At 41.2% G+C, this 25,698-nt stretch overlaps 1 protein-coding gene across 1 annotated transcript in view; it reads left to right on the top strand.

Moving 5' to 3' along the window:
- EDTP (Egg-derived tyrosine phosphatase) overlaps positions 1-25,698 on the top strand; it is a 326,043-nt gene that overhangs the window by 9,232 nt on the left and 291,113 nt on the right. Inside the window, exons 2-3 of the mRNA XM_071663269.1 lie at positions 4,886-4,942; positions 15,178-15,454. Of these exons, the coding sequence (XP_071519370.1) occupies positions 4,886-4,942; positions 15,178-15,454 (334 nt within the window). The remainder of the gene's footprint in view (positions 1-4,885; positions 4,943-15,177; positions 15,455-25,698) is intronic.

Below are 25,698 nucleotides of genomic sequence, written 5' to 3'. Positions count from 1 at the left end.
CAAATGACGTAAGGGGAGTGGGGGAGGAATGGGATGTATTTAGGGAAGCAGTGATGGCTTGTGCAAAATATGCTTTTGGCAGAAAGGTGGTAGGTGGGCAGATTAGAAAGGGTAGTGAGTGGTGGGATGAAGAAGTAAGATTATTAGTGAAAGAGAAGAGAGAGGCATTTGGATGAATCTTACAGGAAAGAAGTGCAAATGACTGGGAGATTTATGAAAGAAAGAGGCAGGAGCTCAAGAAAAAGGTGCAAGAAGTGAAAAAGAGGGCAAATAAGAGTTGGGGTGAGAGAGTGTCATGAAATTTTAGGGAGAATAAAAAGATGCTTTGAAAGGAGGTAAATTAAGTGCGTAAGACAGGAGGACAAATGGGAACATCGGTGAAGGGGGCTAATGGGGAGGTAATAACAAGTAGTGGTGAAGTGAGAAGGAGATGGAGTGAGTATTTTGAAGGTTTGTTGAATGTGTTTGATACTAGAGTGGCAGAGAATAAAATGTTTTTGAAGGATGTTAATAGTTTGAGAAAAATAAAAGAACACATGAAAAATTGGGGAAAGGGAAAATAAGGAAGTGGTAACATTGGTGAAGGGGACAATAGTGAAGTGGTAACAAGCAGTGATGAGGTGAAATGAAGGAGTGAGAACTCTGAAGGGTGTATTGGTCAAGGTGGTGTGCGAAGTGAGAGGGTCAGGGAGAATGGATTGGTAAACAGAGAATAGATAGTGAAAGCTTTGCGGAAGATGAAAGCCAGGAAGGCGGCGGGTTTGGATGGTGTTACAGTGGAATTTATTAAAAAAGGGGGTGACGTTGGAATGTGTACGTATGTATATGTGCGTGTGTGGGTGTCTATGTATATGCATGTGTATGTGGGTGGGCTGGGCCATTCTTCATCTGTTTTCTTGCGCTACCAAGTTAATGCGGGAGCCAGCAGTTAAGTATGATAATATGGGAATGAGTGTTGTGTATGCCGTGGATTTTTTCATACTGGTTCTCTCTTTTGCACATTGAGGTAACACTATGAACAAAGAAAAGGACCTGTTCACTCACTTCCACTCACTAGCTGCAAAATGTAATGTACAAGAACCACTGTCTGCAAGTTGGCCTAATAGACATTTTTGTGATTTCTGCCACCTGGTTCATATTCCCTGATTTAGTCCAAAGACAGCACATGTACCTATGTATACACTGCACTAATTCTCTTAATCTTGTGCATTCCTTTCACCTCCTGCATGTTCAGGACCTTTGCACTAAAAATGTTCCCCTCCATCCTTTCCTTTCCAATTTGGCCTTCTTGTTGCCCCCTCAACTTATGACATATCCTTATTGTCAGCAATCTCTCCTATGTCCAGACCATTTTAGAACCCTCTTTACAGCTCTCCATCATGTTCTTATGACCACACCTCTCTGTTCCCTTAACCTTACTTCCTTGGTAAATCCTCACAACATGCATTATCCATAAACATTACATATCCAACACGTCCACCCTCCTCTATATTCTCATCTCTGTTTCATGACTCACATCCATGCAACATTGTTGGGACCACTATACCATCAAACATGCCCATTTTTGCTCTTCCATATAATGACCTCTTTCCACATATTTCTCGGTGCTCTCAAAATTTCACCCCCTCTCTCGCACAATGAAGTTTGTCTGTTTTCATGGTCCCATTCACTGCCATGTCCACTCTTGGGTACTTAAAATGCTTCACTTCCTCCATTCAATCTCACACCCTAGCTTCCTCTCCCTTTGTTCTGCTAAACCTTGCTTTTATTCACATTTGCTCTAGACTTTCTCCTTTTGCACGCTCTGTCAAACTCAGAAAGTTTTACGTTCTAATTTGCCATCATTACCATGTCATTGGAAGAGAGTGGACTCTCTTCCCAAGCCTCCTCATCCCTTACATGCTTTTTCTGTAAAACTTGTGTTTACCTCACTCACTACCACACCTGTAACAAATCAGAATTCCTTGTTGACATCACATACCCTTGCTGCAGACCCACCCTCACATGCAATCACTCTCCCTCCCCCTCTACCAACTTGCACACATGCTTTCCTCTTGGTAAAAACTAGCCACTGCTTCTAATGTTTTCCTCCCACACCATTATTTATAACACCTTCCACAGAACATTTCTACCAGGTCTGTTGTGTGCTTTCTCCAGATCCATAAGTGCCAAATACAAATCTCTGTTTCCCTGGATATTTCTCAGATGCATTCTTCAGATCAGCACATCCCTTACAACTCCTGAAACCACATTGTTCCTCCCTAGTGTGAAGCTCTGTGTATATATTACCACCCTTTCCTTCAATATTCTTCCAGGCATGCTCAGCAAACCTGGTCCTCTGTAATTTGAACACTTTCCTGCAGACCCACCCTCACATGTAATCAATCTCCCTCCCCCTCTACCAACTTGCACACATGCTTTCCTCTTGGTAAAAACTAGCCACTGCTTCTAATGTTTTCCTCCCACACCATTATTTATAACACCTTCCACAGAACATTTCTACCAGGTCTGTTGTGTGCTTTCTCCAGATCCATAAGTGCCACATACAAATCTCTGTTTCCCTGGATATTTCTCAGATGCATTCTTCAGAGCAAACACTAGATCAGCACATCCCTTACAACTCCTGAAACCACATTGTTCCTCCCCAGTGTGAAGCTCTGTGTATATATTACCACCCTTTCCTTCAATATTGTTCCAGGCATGCTCAACAAACCTGGACCTCTGTAATTTGAACACTTTCCTGCAGACCCACCCTCACATGTAATCACTCTCCCTCCCCCTCTACCAACTTGCACACATGCTTTCCTCTTGGTAAAAACTAGCCACTGCTTCTAATGTTTTCCTCCCACACCATTATTTATAACACCTTCCACAGAACATTTCTACCAGGTCTGTTGTGTGCTTTCTCCAGATCCATAAGTGCCACATACAAATCTCTGTTTCCCTGGATATTTCTCAGATGCATTCTTCAGAGCAAACACTAGATCAGCACATCCCTTACAACTCCTGAAACCACATTGTTCCTCCCTAGTGTGAAGCTCTGTGTATATATTACTACCCTTTCCTTCAATATTGTTCCAGGCATGCTCAACAAACCTGGACCTCTGTAATTTGAACACTTTCCTTTGTCCTCCTTGCTTTTACACTGTGGCACTATTCTGCCAATCCTCAAGCACCTTCCTATGCCTCATACATTGGAAATCCCTCATGAGAAACAAACTACGCATTCACCCCCTTTCTAAAGAAACTCAAATGCAATTCCATCCACTCCAGACACCTTGCCACATATATTGCACAAGTCTTTCACCACCTTTTCTCTCTACCAAACCACTTCCCTTGATTATAACTTTGTATACTATGACCCAAACACCCAACATATGCCACCTTCAAACTCATCCTTTAGAGTTCTTACTCCTTCATTTCACCTCATCATTGCCTGTTACCACTTCACTATTGTCCCCTTCACCAATGTTACCACTTCCTTATTTTCCCTTTCCCCAATTTTTCATGTGTTCTTTAATTTTTCTCAAACTATTAACATCCTTCGAAAACATTTTATTCTCCCTGAAGCTTGTTGACTTTTGCTCAGCCCAACTCTCATTTGCTCTCTTTTCAGCCCTTACACGTTTCTTTTGGCCTCCTACTGCTATCTCTTTTACATCTCCCATTATCTCACACTTTCCCTGTGAGTACTGCCCATGTGGTTTGGTAGACAGATGTTGTGAGTCCTCCATTTCCTTGTTGCCTGTTTTCACGTACAGTTGTATGGTTGTAAGAAGGTAGCTGAATGGATTTGGATGTGAGTCTGTTACCGTGCAAGAGGGTTATGTGGATGGTGTTGTATGTTAGTTGAGTATTTTTATTTCTGTGCCTTAGGTATTGTTGCAGAATGTTTGATTTGTTTACTAGGGTTTTGTGGAATTGTAAGGGTTGATTGTAAAGAGTGAGAATGAGCATTTTGTGATTGTTTGTTTGGTTTTGTGCTGGGAGTATGGGAGGGGTTAGGAGTTACTGACTTGTTACTGCATATTCCTTGCTATGAATATCTTATGGATGACAAGAAAGTGCAGTGCAGATGAGCTGAAGGATGTTAATGTGGTGGACTGTTTATGAAGAGTGAGACTGAGCATTTTGTGATATTTGTGCTTGAAAGTTACTGTTTGAGTGGTTGCTGCATGTCCAGATCCCTGAGTTAAAAGAAATCCAAATACAGTAGGAATGTTTACCAGTCTTTCCTAACAATCAAAAATAAGATTTACAGATATTATTTTTTCTTTATTGGGGGGTAAAGTATAGACAAATGTTTGGAAGTCTGGTTCCCAGCTTACTACCAGAAGTTATTATTTTACTGGAATGACTGCCATTAGCTCCAGGGAAATTTTTAAACATCATGGGCTTGAAATTTTTTGTTGTGTAAATCTTAGATAGTGGAAATATGTGGACCAAGTATTAAAGAATTTCAGTTTGTGAAACAACATATAGTACATGATTAGATAAGCTGCAGTGGGTATGTGGGTATGTGCATTTGTAAGATGTGGCATAAAGTAACTTGATTATCAGGATGGATACTGTTTAACTTTTTGCATATACATATGTGAAGGTAAAGTTCTATCTCCAATCCTGACAAATGATATACAAAAGAGGATAAGAACCTAAAACCTCCAATGTCAGTGATGTGTTCGTGAGGTGGGGTCAACAAATTATCTAGATAACAGATATGATAAGGGGCTGTAGTACTTGAATTTATTGGAATAATAGATTTGATGTAATGTAAATATATATTTTTTCCAGCTGTGAATAATACACTGTATTTCATTTCACTTGTAATGTACTGGTAAGATTTACTTTTTTGGGCTCCGTTAAAGGATATTTTTTTCTTTTTCAGACTGACCACATATTAAGTAAATGTCTGGAACTGTGGAAACTAGATTACAAATGTATGGTAAGTATGGTATCCAGGATACTTTCCATTTAAAATTACTGACTCTTAATTTTTTTTTTTTTTTTTATGTTAGCTGAAATGGCACAGAAAATTGAATCGTCTAATCAAGGCCAGCTGATTATTAGTAATCTATATGTATATTTATATTTTATTATCCCTGAGGATAGGGGAGAAAGAATACCTCCCACGCATTCCTCACGTGTCGTAGAAGGCGACTAAAGGGGACGGGAGTAGGGGGGTTAGAAACCCTCCCCTCCTTGTATTTTAACTTTCTAAAAGGGGAAACAGAAGAAGGAGTCACGCGGGGAGTGCTCATCCTCCTCGAAGGCTCAGATTGGGGTGTCTAAATGTGTGTGGATGTAACCAAGATGTGAAAAGTGGAGAGATAGGTAGTATGTTTGAGGAAAGGAACCTGCATGTTTTGGCTCTGAGTGAAACGAAGCTCAAGGGTAAAGGGGAAGAGTGATTTGGGAATGTCTTGGGAGTGAAGTCAGGGGTTAGTGAGAGGACAAGAGCAAGGGAAGGAGTAGCACTACTCCTGAAACAGGAGTGGTGGGTGTATGTGATAGAGTGTAAGAAAGTAAACTCTAGCTTGATGGGTAAAACTGAAAGTTGATGGAGAGAGATGGGTGATTCTTGGTGCATATGCACCTGGGCATGAGAAGAATGATCATGAGAGGCAAGTGTTTTGGGAGCAGCTGAATGAGTGTGTTAGTGGTTTTGATGCACGAGACCGGGTTATAGTGATGGGTGATTTGAATGCGAAGGTGAGTGATGTGGTAGTTGAGGGAATAATTGGTATACATGGGGTGCTCAGTGTTGTAAATGGAAATGGTGAAGAGCTTGTAGATTTATGTGCTGAAAAAGGACTGGTGATTGGGAATACCTGGGTTAAAAAGAGATATACATAAGTATACGTATGTAAGTAGGAGATATGGCCAGAGAGCGTTATTGGATTACATGTTAATTGACAGGCGCGCAAAAGAGAGACTTTGGGTGTTAATGTGCTGAGAGGTGCAACTGGAGGGATGTCTGATCATTATCTTGTGGAGGCGAAGGTGAAGATTTGTAGAGGTTTTCAGAAAAGAAGAGAGAATGTTTGGGTGAAGAGAGTGGTGAGAGTAAGTGAGCTTAGGAAGGAGACTTGTGTGAGGAAGTACCAGGAGAGACTGAGTACAGAATGGAAAAAGGTGAGAACAAAGGAGGTAAGGGGAGTGGGGGAGAAATGGGATGCATTTAGGGAAGCAGTGATGGCTTGCGCAAAAGATGCATGTGGCATGAGAAGCGTGGGAAGTGGACAGATTAGAAAGGGTAGTGAGTGGTGGGATGAAGTAAGATTATTGAAGTGAAAGAGAAGAGAGAGGCAGTTGGACGATTTTTGCAGGGAAAAAATGCAAATGAGTGGGAGATGTATAAAAGAAAGAGGCAGGAGATCAAGAGAAAGGTGCAAGAGGTGAAAAAGAGAGCAAATGAGAGTTGGGGTGAGAGAGTATCATTAAATTTTAGGGAGAATAAAAAGATGTTTTGGAAGGAGGTAAATAAAGTGCGTAAGACAAGGGAACAAATGGGAACTTCAGTGAAGGGGCTAATGGGGAGGTGATAACAAGTAGTGGTGATGTGAGGAGGAGGTAGAGTGAGTAAGGTTTGTTGAATGTGTTTGATGATAGAGTGGCAGATATAGGGTGTTTTGGTCGAGGTGGTGTGCAAAGTGAGAGGGTTAGGGAAAATGATTGGTAAGCAGAGAAGAGGTAGTAACAGCTTTGCGGAAGATTAAAGCCGGCAAGGCAGCGGGTTTGGATGGTATTGCAGTGGAATTTATTAAAAAAGGGGGTGACTGTATTGTTGACTGGTTGGTAAGGTTATTTAATGTATGTATGATTCATGGTGAGGTGCCTGAGGATTGGCGGAATGCTTGCATAGTGCCATTGTACAAAGGCAAAGGGGACAAAGGTGATTGTTCAAATTACAGAGGTATAAGGTTGTTGAGTATTCCTGGGAAATTTTATTGGAGGGTATTGATTGAGAGGGTGAAGGCATGTACAGAACATCAGATTGGGGAAGAGCAGTGTGGTTTCAGAAGTGGTAGAGGATGTGTGGCTCAGGTGTTTGCTTTGATGAATGTATGTGAGAAATACTTAGAAAAGCAAATGGGTTTGTATGTAGCATTTATGGATCTGGAGAAGGCACATGATAGAGTTGATAGAGATGCTCTGTGGAAGGTATTAAGAATATATGGTGTGGGAGGTAAGTTGTTAGAAGCGGTGAAAAGTTTTTATTGAGGATGTAAGGCATGTGTTCGTGTAGGAAGAGAGGAAAGTGATTGGTTCTCAATGAATGTAGGTTTGCGGCATGTGTGTGTGATGTCTCCATGGTTGTTTAATTTGTTTATGGATGGGGTTGTTAGGGAGGTAAATGCAAGAGTTTTGGAAAGAGGGGTAACTATGCAGTCTGTTGTGGATGAGAGAGCTTGGGAAGTGAGTCAGTTGTTGTTCGCTGATGATACAGCGCTGGTGGCTGATTCATACGAGAAATTGCAGAAGCTGGTGACCGAGTTTGGTAAAGTGTGTGAAAGAAGAAAGTTGAGTGTAAATGTGAATAAGAGCAAGGTTAATAGGTACAATAGGGTTGAGGGTCAAGTCAATTGGGAGGTAAGTTTGAATGGAGAAAGACTGAAGGAAGTGAAGTGTTTTAGATATCTGGGAGTGGATTTGGCAGCGAATGGAACCAAGGAAGCGGAAGTGAATCATAGGGTGGGGGAGGGGGCAAAAATTCTGGGAGCCTTGAAGAATGTGTGGATGTCGAGAACGTTATGTTGGAAAGCAGAAATGGGTATGTTTGAAGGAATAGTGGTTCCAACAATGTTGTATGGTTGCGAGGCGTGGGCTATGGATAGAGTTGTGCGCAGGAGGGTGGATGTGCTGGAAATGAGATGTTTGAGGACAATATGTGGTGTGAGGTGGTTTGATCAAGTAAGAAATGTAAGGGTAAGAGAGATAATAAAAAGAGCGTGGTTGAGAGAGCAGAAGAGGGTGTTTTGAAGTGGTTTGGTCACATGGAGAGAATGAGTGAGGAAAGATTGACCAAGAGGATATATGTGTCGGAGGTGGAGGGAACAAGGAGAAGAGGGAGACCAAAGTGGAGTTGGAAAGATGGAGTGAAAAAGATTTTGTGTGATCGGGGCCTGAACATGCAGGAGGGTGAAAGGAGGGCAAGGAATAGAGTGAATTGGAGCGATGTGGTATACCGGGGTTGACGTGCTGTCAGTGGATTGAAGCAGGGCATGTGAAGCGTCTGGGGTAAACCATGGAAAGCTGGGTAGGTATGTATATTTGCGTGTGTGGACGTATGTATATACATGTGTATGGGGGGGGGTTGGGCCATTTCTTTCGTCTGTTTCCTTGCGCTACCTCGCAAACGCGGGAGACAGCGACAAAGTAAAAAAAAAAAAAAATAAGATGTATAGGTATTTATATTTGCGTGTGTAGACGTGTACGTATATACATGTGTATGTGGGTGGGTTGGGCCATTTCTTTTGTCTGTTTCCTTGCGCTACCTCGCTAACGCGGGAGACAGTGACAAAGCAAAATAAAATAAAATAAATATTTTATTGATTATACTTTGTCACTGTCTCCCCCATTAGCGAGGTAGCGCAAGGAAACAGACGAAAGAATGGCCCAACCCACCCACACACTCATGTATATACATACACATCCACACACGCACATATACATACCTATACATCACAATGTATACATATATATATACACACACAGACATATACATGTATACACATGTACATAATTCATAGTGTTTGCCCTTATTCATTCCCATTGCCACCCCGCACACATGAAATGGCAGCCCACTCCCCCCTGCATGTGTGCAAGGTAGTGCTAGGAAAAGACAACAAAGGCCACATTCGTTCACTTTCATTCTCTAGCTGTCATGTATAATGCACTGAAACCACAGCTCCCTTTCCACATCCAGGCCCCACAAAACTTTCCATGGTTTACCCCAGACGCTTCACATTCCCTGGTTCAATCCGTTGACAGCACGTCGACCCTGGTATACCACATTGTTCCAATTCACTCTATTCCTTGCACGCCTTTCACCCTCCTGCGTGTTAAGGCCATGATCACTCAAAATCTTTTTCACTCCAGCTTTCTACCTCCAATTTGGTCTCCCACTTCTCTTTGTTCCCTCCAACTCTGACACATATATCCTCTTTGTCAATCTTTCCTCACGCATTCTCTCCATGTGACCAAACCATTTCAAAACACCTTCTTCTGCTCTCTCAACCACACTCTTTTTACCACCACACGTCTCTCTTATCTTTTCATTCCTTACTCAATCAAACCATCTCACCACATATTGTCCTCAAACATCTCATTTCCAGCACATACACCCTCCTCCGCACCATTCTATCTTTAGCCCACGCCTCGCAACCATATAACATTGTAGGAACCCCTATTCCTTCAAACATACCCATTTTTGCTTTCCAAGATAACGTTCTCGTCTTCTACACATTTTTTAACGCTCCCATAACTTTTGCCCCCTCCCCTACCCTATGATTCGCATCTGCTTCCATGGTTCCATCCACTGCCAAATCCACTCCCAGGTATCTAAAACACTTCATTTCCTCCAATTTTTCTCCATTCCAACTTACCTCCCAATTAACTTGTCCCTCAACCCTACTGTACCTAATAACCTTGCTCTTATTCACATTTACTCTGTTTTCTTCTTTCACACACTCAGTCAAACTCAGTCACCAGCTTCTCATCAGAGAAGAAGTAGTAAAAGCTTTGCGGAAGATGAAAGCAGGCAAGGCAGAGGGTTTGGATGGTATTGCAGTAGAAGTTATTAAAAAAGGGGTTGACTGTATTGTTGACTGGTTGGTAAGGTTGTTTAATGTATGTATGACTCATGGTAAGGTGCCTGAGGATTGGCGGAATGCTTGCATAGTGCCATTGTACAAAGGCAAAGGGGATAAAAGTGAGTGCTCAAATTACAGAGGTATAAGTCTGAGAGGAAAGTGATTGGTTCTCAGTGAATGTTGGTTTGCGGCAGGGGTACGTGATGTCTCCATGGTTGTTTAAAATGTTTATGGATGGGGTTGTTAGGGAGGTGAATTCAAGAGTTTTGGAAGGAGGGGCAAGTATGCAGTCTGTTGTAGATGAGAAAGCTTGGGAAGTGAGTCAATTGTTGTTCGCTGATGATACAGCGCTGGTGGCTGATGGGGAGTTAATGGCAAGTAGTGGTGAAGTGAGGAGATGGGAGTGAGCATTTTGAAGGATTGTTGAACGTGTTTGTTGATAGAGTGACAGATATAGGGTGTTTTGGTCGAGGTGATGTGCAAAGTGAGAGGGTCAGGGAGAATGATTTGGTAAACAGAGAAGAGGTAGTAAAAGTTTTGCGGAAGATGAAAACTGGCAATGCAGCGGGTTTGGATGGTATTGCAGTGGAATTTATTAAAAAGAGGGCAACTATGCTGTTGAGTGGTTGGTAAGGGTATTCATTGTATGTATGGTTCATGGTGAAGTGCCTGAGGATTGGCAGAATACATGCATAGTGCCATTGTACAAAGGCAAAGGGGATTAAGGTGAGTGTTCAAACTACAGAGGTATAAGTTTGTTGAGTATTCCTGGTAAATTATATGGGAGGGTATTGATTGAGAGGGTAAAGGAATGTACAGAGTATCTGATTGGGGAAGAGCAGTGTGGTTTCAGAAGTGGTAGAGGATGTGTGGATCAGGTGTTTGCTTTGAAGGATGTATGTTAGAAATACCTAGAAAAACAGATGGACTTGTATGTAGCATTTATGGATCTGGAGAAGGCGTATGATAGAGTTGATAGAGATGCTCTGTGGAAGGTATTAAGAATATATGGTGTGGGAGGTAAGCTGCTAGAAGCAGTGAAAAGTTTTTATCAAGGATGTAAGACATGTATACGAGTAGGAAGAGAGGAAAGTGATTGGTTCCCAGTGAATGTCGGTAAGTGGCAGGGGTGCATGATGTCTCTATGGACGTTTTGATTTGTTTATGGATGGGGTTGTTAGGGAGGTGATTGCAAGAGTTTTGGAGATAGGGGCAAGTATGCAGTCTGTTGTGGATGAGAGGACTTGGGAAGTAAGTCAGTAGTTGTTCGCTGATGATACAGCGACGGTGGCTGATTTGAGTGAGAAACTGCAGAAGTTGATGATTGAGTTTGGAAAAGTGTGTGAAAGAAGAAAGCTGAGAGTAGATGTGAATAATAGCAAGGTTATTGGGTTCAGTAGGGTTGAGGAACAAGTAGATTGGGAGATAAGTTTGAATGGAGAGAAAGTGAAGTGTTTTAGATATCTGGGAGTGGATTAGGCAGCGGATGGAACCATGGAAGCGGAAGTGAGTCACAGAGTGGGGGAGGGGGCAAAGGTTCTGGGAGCGTTGAAGAATATGTGGAAGGCGAGAACATTATCTGGGAGAGCAGAAATAGGTAGGTTTGAAGGAATAGTGGTTCAAAAATATTATATGGTTGTGAGGCTTGGGCTATAGACAGGATTGTGTGGAGGAGGGTGGATATGTTGGAAATGAAATGTTTGAGGACAGTATGTGGTGTGAGGTGGTTTAATCAAGTAAGTAATGAAAGGGTAAGAGAGATGTGTGGTAATAAAAAGAGTGTGGTTGAGAGAGCAGATGAGGGCGTTTTGAAATGGTTTGGTCACATGGAGAGAATGAGTGAGAAAAGATTGAGAAAGAGGATATATGTGTCAGAGGTGGAGGGAATGAGGAGAAGTGGGAGACCAAATTGGAGGTGGAAAGATGGAGTGAAAACGATTTTGAGGGATCGGGGCCTGAACATACAGGAGGGTGAATGGGGTACAAGGTGTGCAAGGAATATAGTGGATTGGAACGATGTGGTATACCAGGGTTCATGCACTGTCAGTGGATTGAATCAGGGCATGTGAAGCATCTGCAGTAAACCGTGGAAAGTTTTCACTCTTCGTTTATGGATGTTATTGTTAGGGAGGTAAATGCAAGAGTTTGAGAAAGGGGCAAGTATGTATGTAGTCTTTACAGGTACACCAACGATTTTATGGCATTCTTGGTTCTAAAGCCTTGTCAGATCAACCATCTTGCCAGACCAACCGTGGTCATGTCATAATAATTCATGAACACGCCTCAAACCCACTAATTATACATCTCCCATGTGTCTAAAGTATACCGTGGGCTGCTAGAAATTTAGATTAAACAAATATTGAATGTTTGAGCACCCTGAAATGGTAAGTTTCTCCTTAGATTATTTGAATCCAGTTGCATATCTAGGGTATGGCAGGTAAGGCAGGTGCCCTGGGCGCCACTTGAAGAGCGGTGCCAGTGGTATAATGACATCCTGGATTCAGACAATGATTTGGACCGCAAAGATTTAGATTTCTTGACCATGAAAATATATCTTTGGCATTTGGAATTGGAATTACATTGATATCATTATTAGTTCAATAGTTATTCACAAAAATTGATATTTCCGTAATGGCATCCTGGGTCCAGACAATGATTCGGATCACTCCCAAAATCTGATCAATTGGTCCTTGTGTTATTTATGATTTTCCCTGAATGTTTCATAAATTTTTTTCATAACTTGTTGAAAGTTGCTCACAGACAAACAAACAAACACTGGTAAAAACATAATCTCCTTGGCAGAGGTAATAGAAATTAAAATTATTGGTGTCTTATGTTTGGGCAGGGGCACAATTTCAGTGCTTGCCATAGGTGTTATTTCCCCTAGATATGCCCCTGTTTGAATCCTGTGGGATCTTCTTCGTCTTCTGTCGTTAGTGTTTTCCTAGGTGTGCATTGCGAGAATAATGCAGTTTTGTGTGCATTATACACCTGCTCAGGACTGAGGTGCACATCAGCTACGAGTTTTGCAAATTCGTCCACTTACTCAGCGGCTCCTTTGTGGTTTGCAGACTGCTTTTCTCTGCACACTTTATTCATGGAAATTCCATGACGCTTCTTGAATCTTCGAAGCCATTCTTCACTATAGTCACGCTCATGTTGTAATTTAAGTTCTTTATGGAACAGCATAGCTTAATCCATTATCTATCCACTCCATCGCTCTGATGCCATCGAAACCATTCCATCATCACTCAATCGTGCTCAGTACTCTTACCGTCTTTCATATTTTTTCTAATAGTCATTTGCTTCTTGGAATCATAAACAGTTGATGAACCAGTACTGTAGATGTCACACAGCATACGCGCTGAAACACCACGGTCCATTTTTTCAACAGCTCTACTTTATCTTGGATCAATATGGATTGGTGTTTATGTTTGACACCACAACTAACACTCTCATATGTCATAGAAGCCATAGCTAGGGGTTGAATTTGGCATAAGCTAAGATTCTCACACAATTGCGGTATCACCACCAACGAGTGTAGTGTAAAGAATGTAAATAAGCGTGCCCTACACACAATGCGATCTGTGACTGCCCAGTAAACTAGTCTGGTGGCTGTGGTAATTTCAAGTTCCCTCATGTAACTTTGTCTGGACTAAAGGTGTTGAACCATCAGTTGCCGGTATTTCATTGGTGTACCTGTACCTCCCTAACCACCCCATCCATAAACAAATTATACAACCATGGGGACATCACTCACCCATGCCGCAAACCGACATTCACTGGGAACCAATTATTCTTCTCTCTTCCGACTTGTACACATGCCTTACATCCTTGGTAAAAACTTCTCACTGCTTCCAGCAACTTACCTCCCAGACACATACTCGCAAAACCTTCCACAAAGCATCTCTATCAACCCTATCATATGTCTTCTCCAGATCCATAAGTGCTACATACACATCCATCTGTTTTTCTAAGTATTTCTCACATAGCATTTTTCGAAGCAAACTCCTGATCCATACATCCTCTACCACTTCTGAAACCACACTGCTTCCTCATTCTGATGCTCTGTACATGCCTTCACCCTCTCAGTGTATACCCTCCCATTTAATTTCCCAGGAATACTCAACAGTCTTGCTCCTCTGTAGTTTCAACATTCACCTTAATCCCCTTTGCTTTTGTATAGTGGCAGTATGCTTGCATTCCGCCAATCCTCAGGGACTTCACTGTGGTCCATACATATAATGAATATCCTTACCAACCAATCAACAACACAGTCACCCCTTTTTTAAATTCCACTGCAATACCATCCAAATCTGAGACCTTGCCAGATTTCATCTTCTGGAAAGCTTTCACTATCTCTTCTCTCTTTACCAAACCATTCTCCCTGACCCTCTAACTTCATGCACCACTTGGACCAAAACACCTTAAATCTACCACTCTTATCATCAAACACATTCAACAGACCTTCAAAATACTCACTCCATCTTTTCACTTCATCACTATCTGTTATTATCTCTCCACTTGCCCCCTTCACGGATGTTCCCACTTGTTCTCTTGTTTTATGCACGTTAACTACTTCCTGCCAAAACATCTTTTTATTTTTTCTAAAATTTAATGATACTCTCTCACCCCAACTCTTATTTGCCCTCTATTTCAACCCTTGCACCTTTCTCTTCACATCCTGCTGCTTTCTCTCAAAAGCTGTACAAACATCTTTTATAGCTCAGATTGACTTAAAAATCTGTGTTTGGCAAGGATTGAAAGCATGGAGGCTGTACTCTGTGGAGCACAGGTTGACAAGATTTATTGTGCTTTGCACTTTTGAAAATTTAGGAGGACTTGCTTTCCAATCTGCACTTGAAAATTGTTTCCATTTGTCATGACAGGCATGGAAAGTGCACGAGAGTATTACTACAGTTAAATCAAAAGGTGCAGCAAGTACAATGAAACTATAGTGTAAATAGTGTAACAAAATTAGTACATTTCCTACAGCCATTGGAAACACTCCAGACTGTTTAGTGGAGAAAGTTTTTTAAAAAAGGCTTGAATAGATATTAAAAGATCATGCCGAACCACCCATGATGTGATAGATATGCTGTTGCCTCAACACCTTGACTGACCAGACAGCAGCACAGTAATATGGTTGGAGGCCCAGTAGGGGTAGAAGAACCACAAACCTTCATAAGGTATATTTAAGATACTTAAAGAAAGCAAAAAAAAAAAAAAAATTGCATAATTTCCTTCAGTGCTAATCCTTTTGTTTGTATAGTTTATTTCATATGTAGCTCTAAACTTGCCATAAGCTTGAATGTGGTTGGAAAAAAAGTCCATATTGAAATTACAATGTAGTTTGTTTTTCCAGGTTGTGCCTAATGCTGGAGGGGAGCTATGCAACAGCTATCCAAACAAGCTAATCATCCCAGAGTGTGAGAAGGGACCAGAGGGGTTAGACCCAACTGAGCTCATTTGTCCTCTTATGCTCAGCTCTCCCTCGCCGTTGAATTTAGGTTCCCCTTCCATTATTCCAGGAGGTAGTGCTCCTTCATTCTCATCAGTGGTTTCTGGAGTTCCAAGAACCTCGGTTTCCATTAATGGGCATCCACTGGAGTCGCCTTCACTGAGGAAAGGTTCTTTACCCGGTAGGATTTAAAAGGGGTCTGAGAAAAGATCCATTTGTATAACTAATTATTCTGGAAACATAAGAAAGTAAAGTGGTCTTATTTACATTTCAAGGCTCTTAAAGATATTTTTTTTGTTTTTGTTTTTGCAAAGTACTTTTTTCAATGGTGGGAATGATCTGTGTTGGATAGTAGATACAAAAAATGCAAACCTCATAACTGAAGTTGATGGTATACTCCATTAAGGTTATATGATGGATGAAAGTTGAAGACTGTGTAGTTGGCTCATGAGTGCTTGATAAGTAGTTCTGTACCTGTAATGAATATTTACATATGAGATTTGGTATGCAAAATCTGCAGAATATTTTGATATGTATTTCTACAAATGGGAATGTTAGGAACCCACCTGTATTTTGAAATCATTTACTAAATGACAAATATGCTTTTTGGTTTGTTTTCTCCATATTGTTTTTTAGTTTTCTTTCCTAATCCAGCACTCAGCATTGTACCACTTTCCTATACAACTTTTCAGTTATGCTCAACAAACTTGTAATTATTTAATTTGAACATTTTTAACTTTTATCTCCCTTGCCTTTATACAATAACAGTTTTCTGGCATTCTGCCAATCCTTAGGCAGCTTGCCATGATCCTTACATGCTTTGAAAATCCAAACTAATAAATCAACAACACAATCACTCCCTTTCTTGAGATTTTCAACTGCAGTTCCATTCACTCAGGCTGCTTTGCCACACTTCATCATATGAAAGGCTTTCAGTATCTTTTCTCTCTTCAAACCACTTCCCATGACTCTCACTTCACGTAGCCTCACATCCAAACATCTCGTATCTTTGACTGTGTCATCAAACACATTAGAGAACCCTTCAAGTTGCTCCCTTCATCTCTTCACAGCTTTCTGCCTGTTATCACTTCCACATTTGCCCCCTTCACTGATGTTTCCATTTGTTCTCATGTTTTTCTATATTAATCTCCTGCCAAAACATTTATTTAAATCACCCTAAAGTTAGCTGATACTTGCTAACCCCAACTCTCATTTGTCCCCTTTTTCAGCCTTGGAACCTTCTGCTTAACCTCCTGTTGCTACTTTCTCCTGTACATATCCCAGTTTCTTGCATTTGTTCCCTGCAGATATTTTGCAAGTTAACTTTCTCATCCTGTCTCTTTCTACCTTTGCCGCCAGTGTATCTCCCACCTACCACGCTCCACATGCTTTTCTTGCAAATATAAGCACACACCCTTCCTCACCCACTGCTCTAGCTTCATCTGTTCTCACCTTTTGCCATTCTTCACCAAATCTCTAATGGTATCTCTTCTCACAAGCATCTTTTCTAAGCTGACTTACTCTCACAACCCTCTTCCCACCCATATCATTTCATCTTTTCCTAAGCCTTCATCCTTACCTCCATTAGATGATGATCAGACCGCACTAGCTGCCCATCTCAACACATTATCATTCAAGAGCCTTTCAGTTAGTGCATTAGTCAAGTAATGATTGCATTCCATGTTTCTTACTCATCCATGTTTCCTAATGTATATCTGTCTTATCAAACAGTTTATTCTCTATCCCCAGTCCTTATTCAGCACTTAGCTGCATAAGCTATTCACCATTATTTTCAAACCAAGTATCTCGTGCTCTCTCATTTGAACACCCATCACTAATACTCGATCCCCAGCATCAAAACTGCTGACATGCTCACTCATCTCCCAGAACACTTCTCTCTTCTTTAACCCTCATAATTCACTTTCATTATTGCCCACATCAGTTTGGGGCATGCATCCTTAAACCTCACATTCTCATTACTTTGCTCTCAACAACAGTACATTCCCTTTTTTAGCTTTTGCTATTGCAGTAACCTGGACTTTGGGTCCAGGACATTTCCAGACAGTGTAATGTCTCGGTGGAACATCTTCCACAATTTATTGAAACTTTAGATCAGTTTTTAAGAGGTCTAATCCTCTTCCTTTTTTGTCTTGTCTTTTTCTCATTACAATTGTGTACCTCTGTCGGCAAATGGGTGAGATCTTATCTCTTCAGTAAGCTTTGTTACTATGATTCTGTCAGTATCAGGTGCATTTTCCCTTGAACACTCCTTTAATTTGAGCTCTATACCCCTAACTATTGATACATCAACGTTTATATACATTATTTTGTCTGATTTGTCTGACATTATCTTCTAACTCTCATGTTTGTGATGTGCTGATGGGGCTGCTCTGTCCACTTGCTTCATTTGGCATCTCCAGGTTTTCTTATGACTCTGCCACATTCTATGCTTTTCTTTCTTTATCACATATAATGAATACCCCACTGTTGTTCTCCTTGTTTTTAAGTTTCTTAGCTTTCCTAGGTACCTCCTGCCTAGGTGACTCCAAGTCGAATGTAACCATAACTGGTCACCCCTTTACTTCAATGTAACCACTATATTTCATGACCAAAATTGCATCTGGCATATCTGTAGCTCCAGTAACCTTTTAATAACTATTTTTTTTTCTATCTTCCATATCTGATGTTTCATCTTTCTTGCCAAAATTAGTGATTTAAATCAGATGACATACTGCCTTATGCATCTTTCAAATTTTAGTGCCTTCCACTTTTCAGCTAGAGCCTTCAGTTTGTGTGTGTAGTGCACAGTGTTATATGTTTCTTGTGTAATTTGCACACTGTAGCAGACACTTGAGGATCACACATCATAGTTGACTATCCATGGGGCTGTCATCTGTCAGGAGTCATGATTTGATCTTCCCCTAGACCTTTATCACAACTTGAAAACAAAATGTTGTACTTTTTTACTTGGAATTAAGAGAATGAATGTTATAAGACCTATAATTCTAGATTGGATTTTGCCAGAGTCATGCCACTAAAAAGAATGGTTTATCCAGGAACTTAACCATGCTCATAACTGGATGAAAAATTACCTTGGCCATAACATTCAAACATTTGTTTCCCAGAAGCTAAAAACATTGGGTAAGACAAATTACTTGTGTCTGATTTTATACCACTTACAGAAAGATAAAGTTTTTAACTAAATTTGGCTTGTAAACCAAAGGAAATTGCACCTTTGGTGATGGCAGTATTTATGCCACCTATAAAAGATTTAACCTTTCTCATGACGAAAAAACTCCTTTGGCCCTGAAACTTAATTTATTGTTTCACAGTATCTAAAGAACTATTTGGAATAAGACGCACAATTTATATTTTTATACCACACACAAAAATATATCTAATCAATATGTTGTGAAGGTGAAGATTTGTAGAGCTTTTGAAAAAAAGAGGAGAGAATGTAGGGGAGAAGAGAGTGATCAGAGTTAGTGAGCTGGAAAAGGAGACTTGTGTGAAGAAATGCTGGGGAAAATTGAGTGTAGAATGGGAAAAGGTGAGAGCAAATAAAGTGAGGGTAGTGGGTGAGGAATGGTATGTATTTAGGGAGGCAGTGATGGCATGTGCAAGAGATGCAAGTGATATGCGAGAGGTGGAAGGTGGACAAATTAGAAAGGGAAGTGAGTGGTAGGATGAATAAGGAAAATTGTTTGTGAAAGAGAAAGGAGAGGCATTTGGATGGTACTTACAAGGAAGGAGTGCATGTGACTTGGAGATGTATTAGAGAATGCAGCAGTAGGTCGAGAGGAAGTTGCAAGGGCTGAAAAGGAGGGCAAATGAGAGTTAGGATGAGAGAGTATCATTGACCCTTAGGGAGAATAAAAAGATGTTTTAGAAGGAGATAGATAATGCATGAAAGACAAGAGAATAAATAGGAAAATCAGTGAAGGGGATTAGGGGGGAAGTGAAAGCAGGCAGTGATGGAATGAGTATTTAAAGGATTGTTAAAGGTCTTCGATGATAGAGTGGCAATGTAGGGTGTTTTGATTGGAATTGTGTGTCAAGTGAGAGTCAGGGAAATTGGTTTTGTGAAGAGATAAGAGATGGTGAAAGCCTTGCAGAAGATGAAATCTGGCAAGATGGAGGGTATTGCAGTTGAATTTATCAAGAAAGGGGGTCACTTTGTTGTTGATTGGTTGGTAAGGATTTTTGATGCATGAATGGATCTTGAAGTGCCTGAGGATTGGCAGAATGCATGTATAGAGCCATTGTACAAAGGCATAGGGGATAAAGGTGAGTGCTCAAACTACAGAGGTATAAGTTTGATGAGTATACCTGGAAAATTGTATGTGAAGGTATTGATTGAGAAGATGAAGGTGTGTACAGAGATTCAGGCTGGGGAGGAGCAGTGTGGTTTCAGAAGTAGTAGAGAATGTGTGGATCAGGTGTTTCCTTATAAGAATGTTTGTGAGAAATACAAAAACAGATTTATTTGTATGTCGCGTTTATGCATGTGGAGAAGGCATATGACAAGGTTGATAGAGATGCTTTGTGGAAGGGCTCAAGAATATATGGTGTGGGAGATGAGCTGCTAGAAGCAGTAATAAGTTTATATCAAGGTTGTAAGGTTTGTGTACAAGTAGGAAGAGAGGAGAGTGATTGGTCCCAGTGAAGGTCGGTCTGTAGCTGGGGTGTGTGATATCACTGTGGTTGTTTGATTTGTTTCTGGATGTGGCGTTCGGTGGGTAAATGCAAGAGTTTTGGAGAGAGGGGGAAGTATGCAGTCTGTTGGGGATGAAAGGGCTTGGGAAGTGAGTCAACTATTGTTTGCCAGTAATACAGCACTGGTGGCTAATTCAAGTGAGGAACTGCAGAAGTTGTGAATGAGATTGAAAAAGTTTTGGAAAGGAGAAATTTGAGAGTAAATGTGAATAAGAGCAATATTATTAAGTTAAGTAGGAATGAGGAGCATCTCTATCAACTCTATCATATGCCTTCTCCAGATCCATAAATGCTACATACAAATCCATTTGCTTTTCTAAGTATTTCTCACATACATTCTTCAAAGCAAACACCTGATCCACACATCCTCTACCACTTCTGAAACCACACTGCTCTTCCCCAATCTGATGCTCTGTACATGCCTTCACCCTCTCAATCAATACCCTCCCATATAATTTACCAGGAATACTCAACAAACTTATACCTCTGTAATTTGAGCACTCACTCTTATCCCCTTTGCCTTTGTACAATGGCACTATGCACGCATTCCGCCAATCCTCAGGCACCTCACCATGAGTCATACATACATTAAATAACCTTACCAACCAGTCAACAATACAGTCACCCCCTTTTTTAATAAATTCCACTGCAATACCATCCAAACCTGCTGCCTTGCCGGCTTTCATCTTCCGCAAAGCTTTCACTACCTCTTCTCTGTTTACCAAATCATTTTCCCTAACCCTCTTACTTTGCACACCACCTCGACCAAAACACCCTATATCTGCCACTCTATCATCAAACACCCTATATCTGCCACTCTATCATCAAACACATTCAACAAACCTTCAAAATACTCACTCCATCTCCTTCTCACATCACCACTACTTGTTTTCACCTCCCCACTTGCGCCCTTCACCGAAGTTCCCATTTGCTCCCTTGTCTTACGCACTTTATTTACCTCCTTCCAGAACATCTTTTTATTCTCCCTTAAATTTAATGATACTCTCTCACCCCAACTCTCATTTGCCCTTTTTTTCACCTCTTGCACCTTTCTCTTGACCTCCTGTCTCTTTCTTTTATACATCTCCCACTCAATTGCATTTTTTCCCTGCAAAAATCGTCCAAATGCCTCTCTCTTCTCTTTCACTAATACTCTTACTTCTTCATCCCACCACTCACTACCCTTTCTAATCAACCCACCTCCCACTCTTCTCATGCCACAAGCATCTTTTGCGCAATCCATCACTGATTCCCTAAATACATCCCATTCCTCCCCCACTCCCCTTACTTCCATTGTTCTCACCTTTTTCCATTCTGTACGAAAGAAATGGCCCCCCCACCCCATACACATGTATATACATACGTCCACACACGCAAATATACATACCTACACAGCTTTCCATGGTTTACCCCAGACGCTTCACATGCCCTGCTTCAATCCACTGACAGCACGTCAACCCCGGTATACCACATCGCTCCAATTCACTCTATTCCTTGCCCTCCTTTCACCCTCCTGCATGTTCAGGCCCCGATCACACAAAATCTTTTTCACTCCATCTTTCCACCTCCAATTTGGTCTCCCTCTTCTCCTTGTTCCCTCCACCTCCGACACATATATCCTCTTGGTCAATCTTTCCTCACTCATCCTCTCCATGTGCCCAAACCACTTCAAAACACCCTCTTCTGCTCTCTCAACCACGCTCTTTTTATTTCCACACATCTCTCTTACCCTTACGTTACTCACTCGATCAAACCACCTCACACCACACATTGTCCTCAAACATCTCATTTCCAGCACATCCATCCTCCTGCGCACAACTCTATCCATAGCCCACGCCTCGCAACCATACAACATTGTTGGAACCACTATTCCTTCAAACATACCCATTTTTGCTTTCCGAGATAATGTTCTCGACTTCCACACATTCTTCAAGGCCCCAGGATTTTCGCCCCCTCCCCCACCCTATGATCCACTTCCGCTTCCATGGTTCCATCCGCTGACAGATCCACTCCCAGATATCTAAAACACTTCACTTCCTCCAGTTTTTCTCCATTCAAACTCACCTCCCAATTGACTTGACCCTCAACCCTACTGTACCTAATAACCTTGCTCTTATTCACATTTACTCTTAACTTTCTTCTTCCACACACTTTTCCAAACTCAGTCACCAGCTTCTGCAGTTTCTCACATGAATCAGCCACCAGCGCTGTATCATCAGCGAACAACAACTGACTCACTTCCCAAGCTCTCTCATCCCCAACAGACTTCATACTTGCCCCTCTTTCCAAAACTCTTGCATTTACCTCCCTAACAACCCCATCCATAAACAAATTAAACAACCATGGAGACATCACACACCCCTGCCGCAAACCTACATTCACTGAGAACCAATATATATATATATATATATATATATATATATATATATATGTATATTTTTTTTTTTTTTTTTTTTTTTTTTTCCAAAAGAAGGAACAGGGAAGAGGTCCAGGTGAGGATATTCCCTCAAAGGCCCAGTCCTCTGTTCTTAACGCTACCTCGCTATCGCGGGAAATAGCGAATAGTATGAAAAAAAAAAAAAAATATATATATATATATATATATATATATATATATATATATATATATATATATATATATATATTTTCCCTGAGGATAGGGGAGAAAGAATACTTCCCACGTATTCCCTGCGTGTCGTAGAAGGCGACTAAAAGGGAAGGGAGCGGGGGGCTGGAAATCCTCCCCTCTCGGTTTTTTTTTTTCTTTTTTTTAATTTTCCAAAAGAAGGAACAGAGAAGAGGGCCAGGTGAGGATATTTCCTCAAAGGCCCAGTCCTCTGTTCTTAACGCTACCTCGCTGTCGCGGGAAATGGCGGATAGAATGAAAAAAATATATATATATATATATATATATATATATATTTATATATATATATTTCTTTTTCTTTCAAACTATTCGCCATTTCCTGCATTAGCAAGGTAGCGTTAGGAACAGAGGACTGGGCCTTTGAGGGAATATCCTCACCTGGCCCCCTTCTCTGTTCCTTCTTTTGGAAAATTAAAAAAAAAAACGAGAGGGGAAGATTTCCAGCCACCCGCTCCCTCCCCTTTTAGTCGCCTTCTACAACATGCAGGGAATACATGGGAAGTATTCTTTCTCCCCTATCCCCAGGGATATATATATATATATATATATATATATATATATATATATATATATATATATTATCCCTGGGGATAGGGGAGAAAGAATACTTCCCACGTACTCCCTGCATGTCGTAGAAGGCGACTAAAAGGGGAGGGAGCGGGGGGCTGGAAATCCTCCCCTCTCGTTTTTTTTTTTAATTTTCCAAAAGAGGGAACAGAGAATTGCGCCAGGTGAGGGTATTCCCTCAAAGGCCCAGTCCTCTGTTCTTAACGCTACCTCGCTAATGCGGGAAATGGCGAATAGTTTGAAAGAAAAAGAAAGAAATATATATATATATATATATATATATATATATATATATATATATATATATATATATATATATATATTATCCCTGGGGATAGGGGAGAAAGAATACTTCCCACACATTCCTCACGTGTCGTAGAAGGCAACTAGAGGGGACGGGAGCGGGGGGCCAGAAATCCTCCCCTCCTTGTATTTCAACTTTCTAAAATGGGAAACAGAAGAAGGAGTCACGCGGGGAGTGCTCATCCTCCTGGTAGGCTCAGGTTGGGGTGTCTAAATGTGTGTGGATGTAACTAAGATGTGAAAAAAGGAGAGATAGGTAGTATGTTTGAAGAATGGAACCTGCATGTTTTGGCTCCGAGTGAAACGAAGCTCAAGGGTAAAGGAGAAGAGTGGTTTGGGAATGTCTTGGGAGTAAAGTCAGGGGTTAGTGAGAGGACAAGAGCAAGGGAAGGAGTAGCACTACTCCTGAAATAAGAGTGTTGGGAGTATGTGAGAGAATGTAAGAAAGTAAATTCTAAATTAATATGGGTAAAACTGAAAGTTGATGGAGAGAGATGGGTGATTATTGGTGCATATGCACCTAGGCATGAGAAGAAAGATCATGAGAGGCAAGTGTTTTGGGAGCAGCTGAATGAGTGTATTAGTGGTTTTGATGCACAAGACCGGGTTATAGTGATGGGCGATTTGAATGCAAAGGTGAGTAATGTGGCAGTTGAGGGAATAATTGGTATACATGGGGTGTTCAGTGTTGTAAATGGAAATGGTGAAGAGCTTGTAGATTTATGTGCTGAAAAAGGACTGGTGATTGGGAATACCTGGTGTAAAAAGCGAGATATACATAAGTATACGTATGTAAGTAGGAGAGATGGCCAGAGAGCGTTATTGGATTACGTGTTAATTGACAGGCGCGCGAAAGAGAGACTTTTGGATGTTAATGTGCTGAGAGGGTTTTCAGAAAAGAAGAGAAAATGTTGGGGCGAAGAGGGTGGTGAGAGTAAGTGAGCTTGGGAAGGAGACTTGTGTGAGGAAGTACCAGGAGAGACTGAGTAATGAATGGAAAAAGGTGAGAACAAAGGAGGTAAGGGGAGTGGGGGAGGAATGGGATGTATTTAGGGAAGCAGTGATGCCTTGCGCAAAAGACGCTTGTGGCATGGGAGGTGGGTTGATTAGAAAGGGTAGCGAGTGGTGGGATGAAGAAGTAAGATTATTAGTGAAAGAGAAGAGAGGCATTTGGACGATTTTTGCAGGGAAAAAATGCAGATGAATGGGAGATGTATAGAAGAAAGAGACAGGAGGTCAAGAGAAAGGTGCAAGAAGTGAAAAAGAGGGCAAATGAGAGTTGGGGTGAAAGAGTATCATTAAATTTTAGGGAGGATAAAAAGATGTTCTGGAAGGAGGTAAATGAAGTGCGTAAGACAAGGGAGCAAATTGGAACTTCAGTGAAGGGGGCTAATGGGGAGGTGATAAGTAGTGGTGATGTGAGAAGGAGATGGAGTGAGTATTTTGAAGGTTTGTTGAATGTGTTTGATGATAGAGTGGCAGATGTAGGATGTTTTGGTCGAGGTGGTGTGCAAAGTGAGAGGGTTAGGGAAAATGATTTAGTAAACAGAGAAGAGGTATTAAAAGATTTGCGGAAGATGAAAGCCGGCAAGGCAGCAGGTTTGGATGGTATTGCAGTGGAATTTATTAAAAAAGGGGGTGACTGTATTGTTGAATGGTTGGTAAGGTTATTTAATGTATGTATGATTCATGGTGAGGTGCCTGAGGATTGGCGGAATGCTTGCATAGTGCCATTGTACAAAGGCAAAGGGGATAAGAGTGAGTGCTCAAATTACAGAGGTATAAGTTTGTTGAGTATTCCTAGTAAATAATATGGGAGGGTATTGATTGAGAGGGTGAAGGCATGTACAGAGCATCAGATTGGGGAAGAGCAGTGTGGTTTCAGAAGTGGTAGAGGATGTGTGGATCAGGTGTTTGCTTTGAAGAATGCGGATGTGCTGGAAAAGAAATGTTTGAGGACAATATGTGGTGTGAGGTGGTTTGATCGAGTAAGTAATGTAAGGGTAAGAGAGATGTGTGGAAATAAAAAGAGCGTGGTTGAGAGAGCAGAAGAGGGTGTTTTGAAATGGTCTGGGCACATGGAGAGAATGAGTGAGGAAAGATTGACCAAGAGGATATGTGTGTCGGAGGTGGAGGGAACGAGGAGAACCCACTCATTTTGCATTATTTCCCTGCAAAAATCATCCAAATGC

Source organism: Panulirus ornatus, chromosome 7 (assembly GCF_036320965.1).
Source record: "Panulirus ornatus isolate Po-2019 chromosome 7, ASM3632096v1, whole genome shotgun sequence".
Lineage (NCBI taxonomy): Eukaryota > Metazoa > Arthropoda > Malacostraca > Decapoda > Palinuridae > Panulirus > Panulirus ornatus.
The sequence above is the reverse complement of the archived record's forward strand: the minus strand, read 5'-3'. Positions and strand labels throughout refer to the sequence as shown.